Raw genomic sequence first — 12,403 nt, 5'->3', positions numbered from 1 at the left:
CCTGCTCCATGCACCAGGCGATCCCCCGCTTGGAGCAATGCCGAGCTGCTGGACCTCATCAGCATTTGGGGAGAGGAGGCTGTCCAGTCCCAGCTGCGCTCCAGCTGTAGGAATTATGATACCTACAGACAGATTTCACAAGGCATGACAGAAAGGGGCCACGAACAGGACACACAGCAGTGCAGGGTCAAAGTGAAGGAGCTGCGGAATGCCTACCACAAGGCACGGTAGGCAAACCACTGCTCTGGTGCAGCGCCCATGAGCTGCCGGTTTTACAAAGAGCTGGACACGATACTCGGTGGCGACCACATCTCCACTGCAAAGGCCACTGTGGATACTTGGGTGGCTCGCGTGCCAGTCAAGAGTGGACCGAGCCAGAAGGAGGAAATCTTGGAGGAGGATGTGGAGGGGGAGTGGGAAGGGGAGGGGGACCCAGAGGCAGAGGATGATTCGGAGGTCAGAGATGCATGCAGCCAGGAGCGATTTTCTACCCTGGAGGAGGCTCGCCAGTCACAACTGTCAGATCTTGGCAAAGCGCAAAAAGGAGAGGAGGCCCCTGGTAAGTGGATTGATTTTGGGAATCACTGAAGTGAGTTGTTGGGGGCAGGAGGGTTGCAGAAAGCAGGCTTGTCTCCCACCACATGCCTAGACTGAGCAACGGAACCGGCTGTTGATGGACTCCCTCACTTCACGGGAATCTGCCTCAGAGATCTCCAGGAAACCCTCATGGAGATACTGGGCAATCCGCTGCTGCGGGTTCTTTGGCAGAGCAGCTTGGTTTCTTGTCCCATTAAGGGTAACTTTCCCGCACCACTTTGCCATCACGGGGGGACGACCATTGCTGCACACAGGCGAGCTGCATAGGGGCCAAGGCGGAAGCCGCAGGCTTGGAGAAGACCCTCCCTTAATTCCCTGCTCACCCTCAGCAGCGAGAGATCTTCCATAATGAACACTGCCGGTGGAAAGTGTGGGGACAGGAATGATTATCAGCCTCCCCCTACAGTACTGGTTCTCCCCAAGAGTCCTGGAACACTGATTTCCCCTGCCCCTGTGGCTACTCACCATGTTGGGGGCCTTGTGGCTCATGTGTGCTTGCCTGGGGTCAGCCAGTTAGCGACAGGTGTGAGAGTACTGGCTGTGTTTTAAATCCCTGAATCAGTGTGTGTTGCAAACAATACTGCTTCTGTAAAATGTTGCATTTTGGCTTCACAGAGATGACCTTGGGAGCCCAGTCTCCCACTTTATCACCAGCTGAATGGCTGCGCAGAATTAGAAAGCGGCCACGAAGAACTAAGGAGGACTTTCTGCGTGACGTTATGATGCACTCTGCCGCCGAGAAACAGGAATTGAAGGAGTGGCGGAACAGCAAGAAGAGGGACCGAAAGGAGAATGCGGCACACCAGAATGAAGCCACGGAGCAGCTCTTAAAGGTTATGGAGCACCAAGCAGACAGACTTCAGGCGATACTAGCTCTGCAAACCGAGCAGCTCCATGCCCATCCTCCCCTGCAGCCTCTGTTGCAAAGCTCTGTCCCATGCGCCCCCCTGACACCGCCAACACACTCTTATCAATCTCCTGGCTCCAGTCTATAATTGCTGCATTCCACTCCTCCCCCGTTACACTCCAGCACTGCGGACTCCCAGTACCCACTGCACTCAACATCCGTCCCTCTGCAGTTTAGCCCTGCTGAAGTACAGTACCCGTTGAACTGTACTCCAAAGGAGAAGGTTGGATATCTGGACATAAACAAATCTTTAACCGTCCTGGGACTCCACCTCCTCCTGAGACCTTCCCTTCCCCCATCCCCCTCAGTGCTGATGTGTTTTTTTTGTTTCTCTCTCTCCTCTGGTTGTTGTTTTTTAATAAAAGAATTGTGTTGGTTTGGAAGTAATCTTTATTCTATTCATTGAAAGCAAACAGAGCCCTGCAAAGCAACAGACAATTATCTTAAACCTTCATATTGCATCGTCTACACCAATCACAATCACCTCCTAGCATTACAAGTACTGCACTCCCGAGCATAGCAACAAATGTTAGTGGCTTTCAGCTTCAAATTGCTGCCTCAAGGCATCCCCAATCCTTATGTCTCTGTGCTGTGCCCCTCTAATAACCCTGGTCTTTGGCTGTTCAAATTCAGCCTACAGGCACTGAGCCTCAGTGGTTCAGACCTGAGTGAAGCTTTCACCCTTCCCCTCATAAATATTATGGAGCACACAGCATGCGGCTATAAGCATAGAAATATTGTCATTGTCCAGGTCTAGCTTCCCATATAGGCAGCGCCAGCAGACCTTTAAATGGCCAAAAGCACACTCAACAGTCATTCTGCACTTGCTCAGCCTGTTGTTGAACTGCTCCTTGCTGCTGTCAAGGTGCCCCGTGTATGGCTTCATAAGCCACGGTATTAAGGGGTAGGCGGGGTCTCCCAGGATCACAATGGGTATTTCAACTTCCCCTATGGTGATCTTCTGGTCCGGGAAGAAAGTTCCCGCTTGCAGCTTCCTGAAGAGGCCAGTGTTACGAAAGATGCGTGCATCATGCGCCTTTCCAGACCAGCCTGCGTTAATGTCTGTGAAACACCCACGGTGATCCACAAGCGCCTGGAGAACCATTGAGAAATACCCCTTCCGATTAAAGTACTCAGTGGCTAGGTCGTCGGGTGCCAGAATCGGAATATGCATGCCATCTATTGCCCCTCTGCAGTTAGGGAAACCCATTTGTGCAAAGCCAAAGAGGCAGAGCACGCAGTACACAAACCATTGACAGATGGTGCCAAATGCGGACGGAAGCACAGGGATTGCTGGGATGCGAAGCAATGCATCACAGGGCACTGGGACAGGACCCAGGATACCCCATGATCCCTTCCGCCTTCCCACAACTCTTAGTGGCAGAAGAGGAAGAGATGCTCTGTGGGATAGCTGTCCAAAGTGCACTGCTCCGAATAGCGCTGCAGGTGTGATCATACTATTGCACAGGCAGCTGACAGTGTGAACACGCAACAGCGGTTACCCTTCAGCGCTCTCTGAGCGGTGTTGTAACTGCCGGCACTGTAACTCTGCCAGTGTAGACATACCCTAAGTTAAATGGCCACTGCCCTGTGCTGATTGCCGTTTAAATGTTTGCTATTCTGCTTTTCTAAAGTCATAGGAATATGCACACGCTGTAGGTATTAGTACAGGGATCACAGATTAGTTGTCATATTCCTAGTACATATTTAGAACATCCCTGGTTTTTAAATTGTTTCCATTTATAGCTTTACAGTTTTGTTAGCATTGTTTGAAGATAAAACTATCTGTCTTAGATAGCCTTTCCCACAAAATAAAAACCAGGAGTCACCTGATGAGATTAATAAGCAGCTTCTTGAATACAAACAAGAGGAAGTACTTTTTCACACAGTGCACAATTAACCCGTGGAACTCCTTGCCATAGGATGTAGTGATGGCCAAAAGTAGAACTGGGTTTAAAAAAAGAACTAGATAAGTTCATGGAAGGTAGATCTATCAATGGTTATAAGCAAGATGGTCGGTGATGCAACCACACACTTAGGGCAACCCTTACCCTCTGACTGCCAGAAGTTGGGAAAGAAAGATGGAGTTAATCACTTCAGCTGCCCTGTTCTGTATACTCCCCTGAAGGTCTGGTACTGGCCACTGTCGGAGACAGGATACAGGGCTAGATCGACCATTGCTCTGACCCAGAAGGGCCATTCTTACGTTCTTAGGCTATGTCTACGCTTGGAGAGTTTTTGCGCTGTCAGTTTCACCGGTGATGGGGAACTGGTGAAAGAAAAGCACCGGTTTGTGTCCTCACTTACTTCCACGGACGTCAAAGAGTGGTCACATTTGCAGCACTTCCATTGCCAATGAGAACAGCACACTGAGGGCAGCTATCCCACAGTGCAGCTCTCTCCATTTTGACAATAGGTCTTGTGGGAAGGGGGGGAGGGTGAGTGCAGGGTCCAAGCAGGGGATCGTTTGCTCTGTGGAGCAGCCATGGTCACTTGGCCAGATGAGTGAGCACTTGCAAACAAAACAGGAAAGGGAGTTTCAAAGTTCCCCAGGCTTTACAGGGGGAGGAGTGGACATCTGTTTATCTGGTGTCAGAGCAGCAGAGCTGCTGGCCAGCATGGTCACCCTAGGCACTGTGGGATATCCTCTGGAGGCTAAAAGCTCTGTAAACAGGAAGAACATGTCTTCACTTGCACATCACTGCAAAAGGATCAGCAGTAAGAACTGTACGCCTCTCGTGGAGGTGGTTTCTTCTGAGCTTCACTGCAAAAAGTCATTGGCAAGTGTAGACACTCCTGCCGTTTTTGCGCAAAAAAGGAACTTTTTGTGCTTTAAATGGCAAGTGTAGATACGCCTTTACAGAGACAAGGTGGATGAAGTAATATATTTTATTGGACCGACTTCTGTTGGTGAAAGGGACAAGCTTTCAAGCTACAGGGAGCTCTTCTCTGGGAAAGGTACTCAGAGCGTCCCAGGTAAATACCACGTGGGACAGATTGGTCTCAGAAGGTGTTAACTCAGGGCTTCTCAGACTTTTGTACTGGTGACCCCTTTCATACAACAAGCCTCTGAGTGCGACCCCCCCTTATACACTAAAAACACTTTTTTATATATTTAACACCATTATAAATGCTGGAGGCAAAGCGGGGTTTGGGGTGGAGGCTGTCAGCTAGCAGTCCATCTTTTCAATTAAGATGGAACATAAACCATCGTGATACAAACGGGGCTTGATCCGACACCTGATGAATAGCAACAGAAAGACTCTGATTGATTTATTGGGCATTGGCCCACATCCACAGGTGGGGCAGGGTCTCTCTTTAAGAGTTTTGTGCTTTGTACAGGTCTGTCACATCTTATGCTGGGGTTACATTCCGCAGTCAGCGTGTAAAGCGAAAATCGCGTACAGTCAAAATTACATTGAGTGGAATGGCGGGCGGAATTGCCCGCACTACAGGTACAGTATTAAAATTGTTATTTTTCTCTTTTTTTGTTTGTTTTTGCTGACCGCGTAAAGCTGAAATTGCGCATGTTAAATGCATGTAAGATGCGACAGACCTGTATAGTGCTGAACCTATTGCTGGCATTTAACAACTAATCATAACGGGGAGGCAGATCTGTTTCTTTTTCTGCAAATGTCCCCAGATTCCCAGGGATTGTCTCGAGCTTGCAATCGAATGTTAGATAGCTCTTTAAAACCACAGGCTGCAAGACTTAGTTAATTTTCACTTTGTCCCTTTATAGTTCTCTGCAGGACTCTAGATATCGGGGGGACTGAGAAGCTTTCCAGATTAAAGCAAAACATATACACTGAAAATAGCAAACAACCAAATTGCTGCCGTTGTAACATGACTTGATATTGAGAAACTCTTTATATATCATAACAGACAATGAAGTTTCGGTAGGGGCTCTAAATCACTTAATGTTGAAAGGAATCCCCAGATGGCTTTATCAAGTCACTGTGTAAAATTGTTAGAGATCTCCACCAGCTAATAAATTTGATTTGGGGTTTGTTTTGCTGGCATTTGTTCAAACCCTCCGAGAACTATAGTTACTGTATTCGAATTCAAAATTGGAATGCCTGGTTTGCTATCCTGTGGGACTGAAAATAAAATTCAGGGCTAGAATATGAATGTTGGTTGGTTTTCTTTTTAAGTCGGTACATTATTATTTGAGGAGATATAGCGTAGGATAAAACCATTTATTTTGTTTCAAATATTTTATTGAGTAATAAAACTAGCTTACATTGTTGCCACGTATGGGGATGTGTGCTTGTTACTATGGAAGGGAGATAAATAAAGAAATCACTACCCTAGTCCCACCATTTTTCACTTTATGACTCTGGCCTCCATGCTCCTTGTTCCTTATACCATGCAAAATACAACAGATGAAAAGACTAGATTGTGCCATTAGATACAGCCCAGTGCATACGCTGCGCTCTGGGTGGCACTGTGACTAGACACCAGGGGTGGTTGGGTGTGTTTTATTCTTGTGAAAAACATAAATGAAAAGAAAAACCGTTTTGTTTCTGTCCAAAAAAATTTTAGCTGATGTTTTTCTACCCCTGCAATTTAGTAAAAAAATGGAAATTTCTTATGGAACCTTTAAACATTTTTTAAAAGCTGTTTCAGATGAAAATGATCAGCTCTGCTAGCAACACCCGCAATTCTCTCCCCACTCCTCCTTGCTCTGGGAGAGTAGCAGTTTGCTGTGGATCTATATCAGAACCAACCTATGCTCATTGCTGGCTCACCTGTGCTGACCAGAGGCTCTGCCCCTCCCTGATCATCTTCTCTGGGGTGGAAGTAAGCAGTCGTGTAGTCCCACTTACTCCTATCTGATCTGATTGCCGGGTTCAGGTAGCCCACACAGGGCCAGCACAACCCGTTAGGCAACCTAGGCGGTTGCCTAGGGCCCTACAATTTGGGGGGCGGCGACCGCGGTAGTATTTCAGCGGCGGGACCTTCCACCGCCTCTGTGGGGGGCAGCATTTCGGGGCGGGACCTTCCGCCACCTAGGGCGGCAGAAAAGCTGGTGGTGCTCCTGAGCCCACACGAGGGTTTAAATGGGGGTGTCACTGCTTTGTGCAGGCATCTGGCAAGTCACAATCTTGGCCTAAGACCAAAGGAATCTGGACTACATAACCAATGTTTAGGGCCATTACTGAGATTTTCAAAGCCCACCGGCGGATTTAGCTGTGCAATGCTCATTCATTGCTGTGGCACTTTGGTGGCTAAATCCCCTAGGTCGGCTTTGCCAAACTCAACCAGTATCTCCGGGAATATGCAACTGACTATGATGCTGCCCCCCCCCCCCCCCCCCCCCCAGACACTGTGCGTTATTTGTCTGCCAAGCTGAGTCTTATGTAGGCAGTTGATTCCATTCCCCCTGTGGGTCTGATTATCATCTCCTATGGCAGCTTCCTCCTCTCTAGCCTGCTGGACTCTCCATAACCCCTTTCAGTCTGTCCAAAATGCAGTCACAAAAATCATCCACTTTGTTTCAAGACCTGGAGAGGCAAATCTCCTGGGGGAGGCGGAGAGATAAGCCATGCAGTGCCCGACTTTCCTGACACTGTGCCACAACACTAGAAGCCAGCTGATATTTATCAGCGGCCCCAAGAGCCGTGTGAGGATATTGCCCAGCCTGCAGAACCATGAGCAGCTAGGGACAGCTCCAGAAACATGAGGCATCACTGGGTGCATCTCTGAAAGGAAGGTTGGTTTTATGGTTGAAGCACTGGGCTGGCACTCAGGAGATCTGGTTCAAGTCCTGGTTTTTCCATGGACTCACTCTGTTGCCCTGGCAAGTCCCTTAATTTCTCTGTGCCTCAGTTTCCCGTCTGCAAAGTGGGGATAACAGTACTTCTTTTTCTCCCTCCCTTTGACTATCTTGTCTATTTAGACTAAATTCTTAGGGACTGTGTGTCTGGACAGTGCCTAGCACATGGAGCCTCTAGGAGATACAATTAACACTTGCTTCAAAATAAGAGAGAAAATCACAGAAAGAGGGCTGCTCGAAGACCATGCAATAAAAATGGATTTACTAACATATTCTGATATACTCTGCTGACCCACTGAAACTAGGTTATAAAGGATAGATTTATTAAGGAAGTCAAGTACAAGCTATTACCATTGTAAACTTCTCTTCTACACAGGCTGGACCTAGTGCCTTTTCTGTTTATGCCCTCCGTTTGGGGCCTGGGGAAGACATCGTCACCTCTTTGTTAAAATTTGTAGAAGATAAGAAGCTAAAAGCTCCATTTGTCATGACTTGTGTGGGAAGCATCACCAAAGCAACGCTGAGACTGGCCAACGCCACTGCTTCGAATACTAATCAGGTACCTGACACATGTAGTGATGTCTTAGCAATGCATATGCATAAATTGGTGTGTGCACAGAGCTTTCCTGGAGATGTGTTCCATTCCCGATTAACTCACGGCGAAGTTTAAGGGCCAGATGTTCAGCCGGTGTAAACTGGCATCGCTCCACTCAAGTCGATGTAGCTGAGGATCAGGCCCTTGGTGCAGAGAGGCAAGCAGATCTCTAAATCTGTTCTGTTCTATGTCTAGCCATAGCCCATCAACCATATTTTCTCAGTAAGTGTGTTATCTTTATTGCTGTGTGTTTAATTAAGCATTGAGGTAAATTAGATGGTCCTAGTTCAATATTCAAGGATGTTTCTTAAACTATAAATAGACATTTTGATCATGTGTCTGGGTCCATTAACGGGCTTATGTCAACAATAAAATGTCTTCCTGTTAGTATTTGTAGAAGGGGGGAGCGTCTTCATGGCCGAGATTGCTGGGCTCTCCCTTCAGAGCTATGGTCCAAGTCCGTCGGGCCACTGAACAGAGGTACCGGCCAGAAAACCTGCCACCAGCAGTGGCTGCATGGGATGGGCTCTTTCTGTTCCCCTGTAAAGGAAATGCCCTCGGCAACAGTACCCACTGGCTGGCTTCCTGAGATGGGGCCTTAGGCAATACACATTTTTTCACTTTTGGCCCTGACCCAAAGTCCATTCAAGTCAATGAGAGGCTGAAGTTATTATTGTAATTATTCCCGCAGTAGCTAGAGGTCCCAACTGAGATCAGGGTCACATTGTGCTGAGGGCTGTACAAGCACATCGGAAGAGACAGTCTCCGCCCTGGGGAGTTTGCAATCTAAATAGAGAGACAAAGAACGGGAGGCAACATGGAGGCACAGAGAGGGGAAGTGATTTACCCCGTGGGTCACTTGGGATATGTCCACACTGCAATTAAAAACCCACAGCAGGCCCGAGTCAGCTTGGGTTGGAGCCTGCGTTCTGGGAGCCCACGAGGGGGGAGGGTCCCTGAGCACAGGTTCCAGCCCTGGCCTGAGTATCTACGCTGCAATTAAACAGTCCCTTAGCCTGAGCCCCGCTAGCCCAACTCAGCTGGCACGGGCCAGCCGCGGGTTTTTAACTGTGGGGTAGACATACCCTTGCAGAGGGAGTAGAACCCAAAGTGTCTTTATATTATTATTCATAATAAAAATACTAAGAATTGATCATTAAAAATGCTACTTTTTCTAGATTTTTTAAAAAACATAAATTCCCTGCTGTCTATTGTATAAAAGGAGAGATCACAGTGAGTGGGAGTTCGGTATTTTTTTTTTAAATCAGTGAGAGCTTACCCTTTCCTTGAATCTAACATATTTGCTCCAGGACTGTGTCACCGTGGGAGTTTTACACTACATGGAACCAAGGAAAAATCAATGTAAAAGTTGGGGATTACACAACAAATTGTGCATTATTTCTAAGCTAGGTCTGAGTCATGTGGGCTTCCCCTTTGTCAATACATCTACTGGAAGAGACAAATGTACAAGCCTACTTAAAAGTGGCTAGTGATTTTGAGCGTCTCGGTATTTGAGGGGCCCCACTTGGTGCCCATTAATGGGGCTTGATTTTCAGAAAGTGCTGGGTATCAGTCCGTTAAAAATCAGACCCCTTTGAGGTGAGTCTCAGGTGGAGCACTCAGAAGCAGAAGCACCCAAAATCATTAGTCCATTTCTAAAATTTGAGCTGTGTGTGCACGTGGGTGTATGCATGCACACGTGTACATAATGTCCATGTAGTGGCAACAAACTATTCCAAGACCCCAAGTTTCCCGTAAGAGTGCACATTTGTTGAACAGCATCTTCCATGTGTTGCTGAAAAGTTCCTTTGTTGGCAAGATAAACAGAGAATATATGTGAATAATGATTAAAAACTTGGTGTTTGAACAAGCTGGGAATGCTCCTTTGTTCCCATCTAAGTTACAGTTGCAATAGAAGCTGTTTACAAGAACGCTAAAGATCGCCAGGTTGGTATTTTAATGATAGTTCTCTGCATTTCCATTCAGGAGACCTGGTATAATTCCCACTCTTTGGCTCTCCTGGCCATGAATGACTAGCAGTACTACACAGGCGCTCCTGCGGCAGGGAATGTGTCTTTTGTCCTTTAACTGTGATTCCTTTTGGCAATGAAAGAGTGATATTGATGTTTTCCAAAGGTTTCCCATCCACCCTCCTCAAAGATGTATGACAGCTGCAAGAAAGAGTCTGGAGGGCAAAAGGGTTTAATGTCCTAGAAAATTCAGGGTTCTGTGGAGTATGCAGAAGATTTTCAAAGGGGTACCTCACAGATTACTCACCTGTCACTTTCCATCCCCCAAAGCACTCAGAAATGACAGACCAGTGGCAAAGAGGTGAGAAAGAATGGACTTGTTAAGACGCGGAGCTGAAGCCTGGGCACTCTCTTTCCTGTGTGATCTTAAATAAGTTAGAACCCCTCTGGCCCTCCGGTTCCTTGGGTGTAAAATGGGAATCTCAGGGCTTCCCCACCTCCCCGTGTTGCTGGGAGGCTTCCAGTAATTCAGTGATGTCTGTGAGGCACTTTGAATTCTTTGTATCGAAGACATTTTGTGATTGCAAATTGTTAACGCGTACCTGGAATTATGCCAGGTCTAGGCTTGAGTAATCCAAAGAATCCGAGTACTTGTCAAGCTGGCAGATCAAAGGAAACCAAGATGCTATGGTGCTTTCCCATGTCACTCCACTTCTGGCAGCTGAATTCCAACATTCTAGTGATTTCCCCCCACAATGATAAGTGCTGCCACAAAAAGAATTCTAACACACTATGCTACTCTCTAGCACTACCACTCCACACATTCCCCCACTCATTCATCTTCCCCAGGGGTGACTTACCTGACTGCTAGTGGAGCTGAAACATGAAGACCTGTATTTTCTAAGCAAAGCCAACAGCAGTGCCCGCTAAATTGCTTACATATCTGTTGCACTCACAAACCGCTATATCTGTATACCACACTACCCATTCGAATGCATGGTTACTCACTATTGTCTCCCCGTTATGATAATCTGGCCCAAAGTAACTCTCAATACTCTTTTTTAGGTGGTTATTTCAAATGGTTTGAATATATACAAGTAGAGCTTCTGTTAGCTATACTGGCCCGCCTTTCCGGAAGTGACTAGTAAACTGAGGTGTCTCCATTTTTGGATGTCCACTTTGGGGTCTTCTAAAGGGGCCTGGTTCTCAGAGCGAGTGGGTGCTCAGCTATCTCTGGAAACCAGACTCCTTTAAAGTGTCTCAAGTGAGGCACACCAAATCAGTTTTGAACATGTAGGACCTTTTGGTAAAATTTTCAAAAGCAACTAAGTAACATCGGTGATTGAAAGTCAATGGGACTTGGGCTCTTAAGGGCCAGATTTTTTAAGGTATTTAGATGGCTCAAGATGCAAATAGGCACCTAGTGGGATTTTCAAAAGCATCTAGGGTCCCGATTCTCAAAAGTATTTAGGCACTTGACTCCTTTGAGGATATGGACCCCTAGGCATCTAAGTCTCATTGATTTCCTATTGATTTCAATGGGAGTTAGGTGCCTAGGCACTTTTGAAAATCCCACTAGGCACTTATTTGCATTTTTGTGTGTCTAAATACCTTTTAAAATCTGGCTCTACGTGCCTAAGTGCCTAAAATCTGGCTCTAAGTGTCATTATTGAACATGGGACTTGGGGGCCCATGTCATTCAGGTGCTTTTGAAAAATTTAATCCTTTGTTCCTTAAGATTCTAGAATGAATGTGTGTCAGCCTATTGAGATGTCCTTGATACCGGAATGTGAATAAAGCAATGTACACCATATTGGCAACTGACTTCCAGTTCTGTTGTTTTAATTATTGTTAGATTATTCATCTAAATGAGAGGTTTGAAATCGTCTCCTTGGTGGGAACCCTGAACAAAGCACCTCATCTCCACATCTGCCTGTCTGATAAGGACGGGAAGACTGTCGGAGGGCATGTTATAAGTGACTTGGAAGTCTTCACTACAGCTGAGATAGTGATCGGCGAATGCACGGGCCTGCAGTTCACCCGGGAGATGGATGATCGCACAGGTTTCCCAGAACTTGTCATTAGTTCTCGCTCTGAAAAGGTTTAGTAATTTCTGCCCTGTAAATTATGTGACATGCCTCAAAAAAAGTGGATTAAATAAATGGGGTTGGAGCATGCCTTCCTTTCTCTTAGCTTTTAGCTTATTGATTCAGACATATTTTCACGCAGAGAATAATCAATTCTTCAGTGGGTGGACAGAATAAAATAATTTCAGGCAAACTCTTCAAATGACTTGTCATTAATTTGCCTTTTGCCAGCACTTGTTCACTCCAAACAAGATGTGTTTAGCTTCCTCCAAGTATTAACTGAGTTGTGCCCTGGGGATTTTCTGGGACTGATTGGCCAGGAAGGAGGGGGGCGGTGGGGGCTGGCGAGGGCTAATGAATGCACTATGTTTGCTCATCTTTACAGAGTCACTTATTACCACTAATTGGGAGGGACAGTTCAAACAAGCACAGAGGAGCAGTTGTCACATGAGCGTGACATGGTTTTAA

The 12,403-nt window shown here is 46.6% G+C and overlaps 1 protein-coding gene across 1 annotated transcript in view; it reads left to right on the top strand.

The window, feature by feature from the left end:
* Positions 1 to 12,131, top strand: part of LOC117874170 (bifunctional protein GlmU-like) — a 71,214-nt gene extending 59,083 nt beyond the window's left edge. Inside the window, exons 2-3 of the mRNA XM_034764032.1 lie at positions 7,660 to 7,842; positions 11,704 to 12,131. Coding sequence (XP_034619923.1) covers positions 7,660 to 7,842; positions 11,704 to 11,955 — 435 coding nt within the window. The 3' untranslated portion in view covers positions 11,956 to 12,131. The remainder of the gene's footprint in view (positions 1 to 7,659; positions 7,843 to 11,703) is intronic.
* Positions 12,132 to 12,403: the final 272 nt, after the last annotated feature.

This window comes from Trachemys scripta, chromosome 3 (assembly GCF_013100865.1).
Source record: "Trachemys scripta elegans isolate TJP31775 chromosome 3, CAS_Tse_1.0, whole genome shotgun sequence".
Classification (NCBI taxonomy): domain Eukaryota; kingdom Metazoa; phylum Chordata; order Testudines; family Emydidae; genus Trachemys; species Trachemys scripta.
Note: the sequence above shows the minus strand (reverse complement) of the source record. Positions and strands in the feature narration are given on the sequence as shown.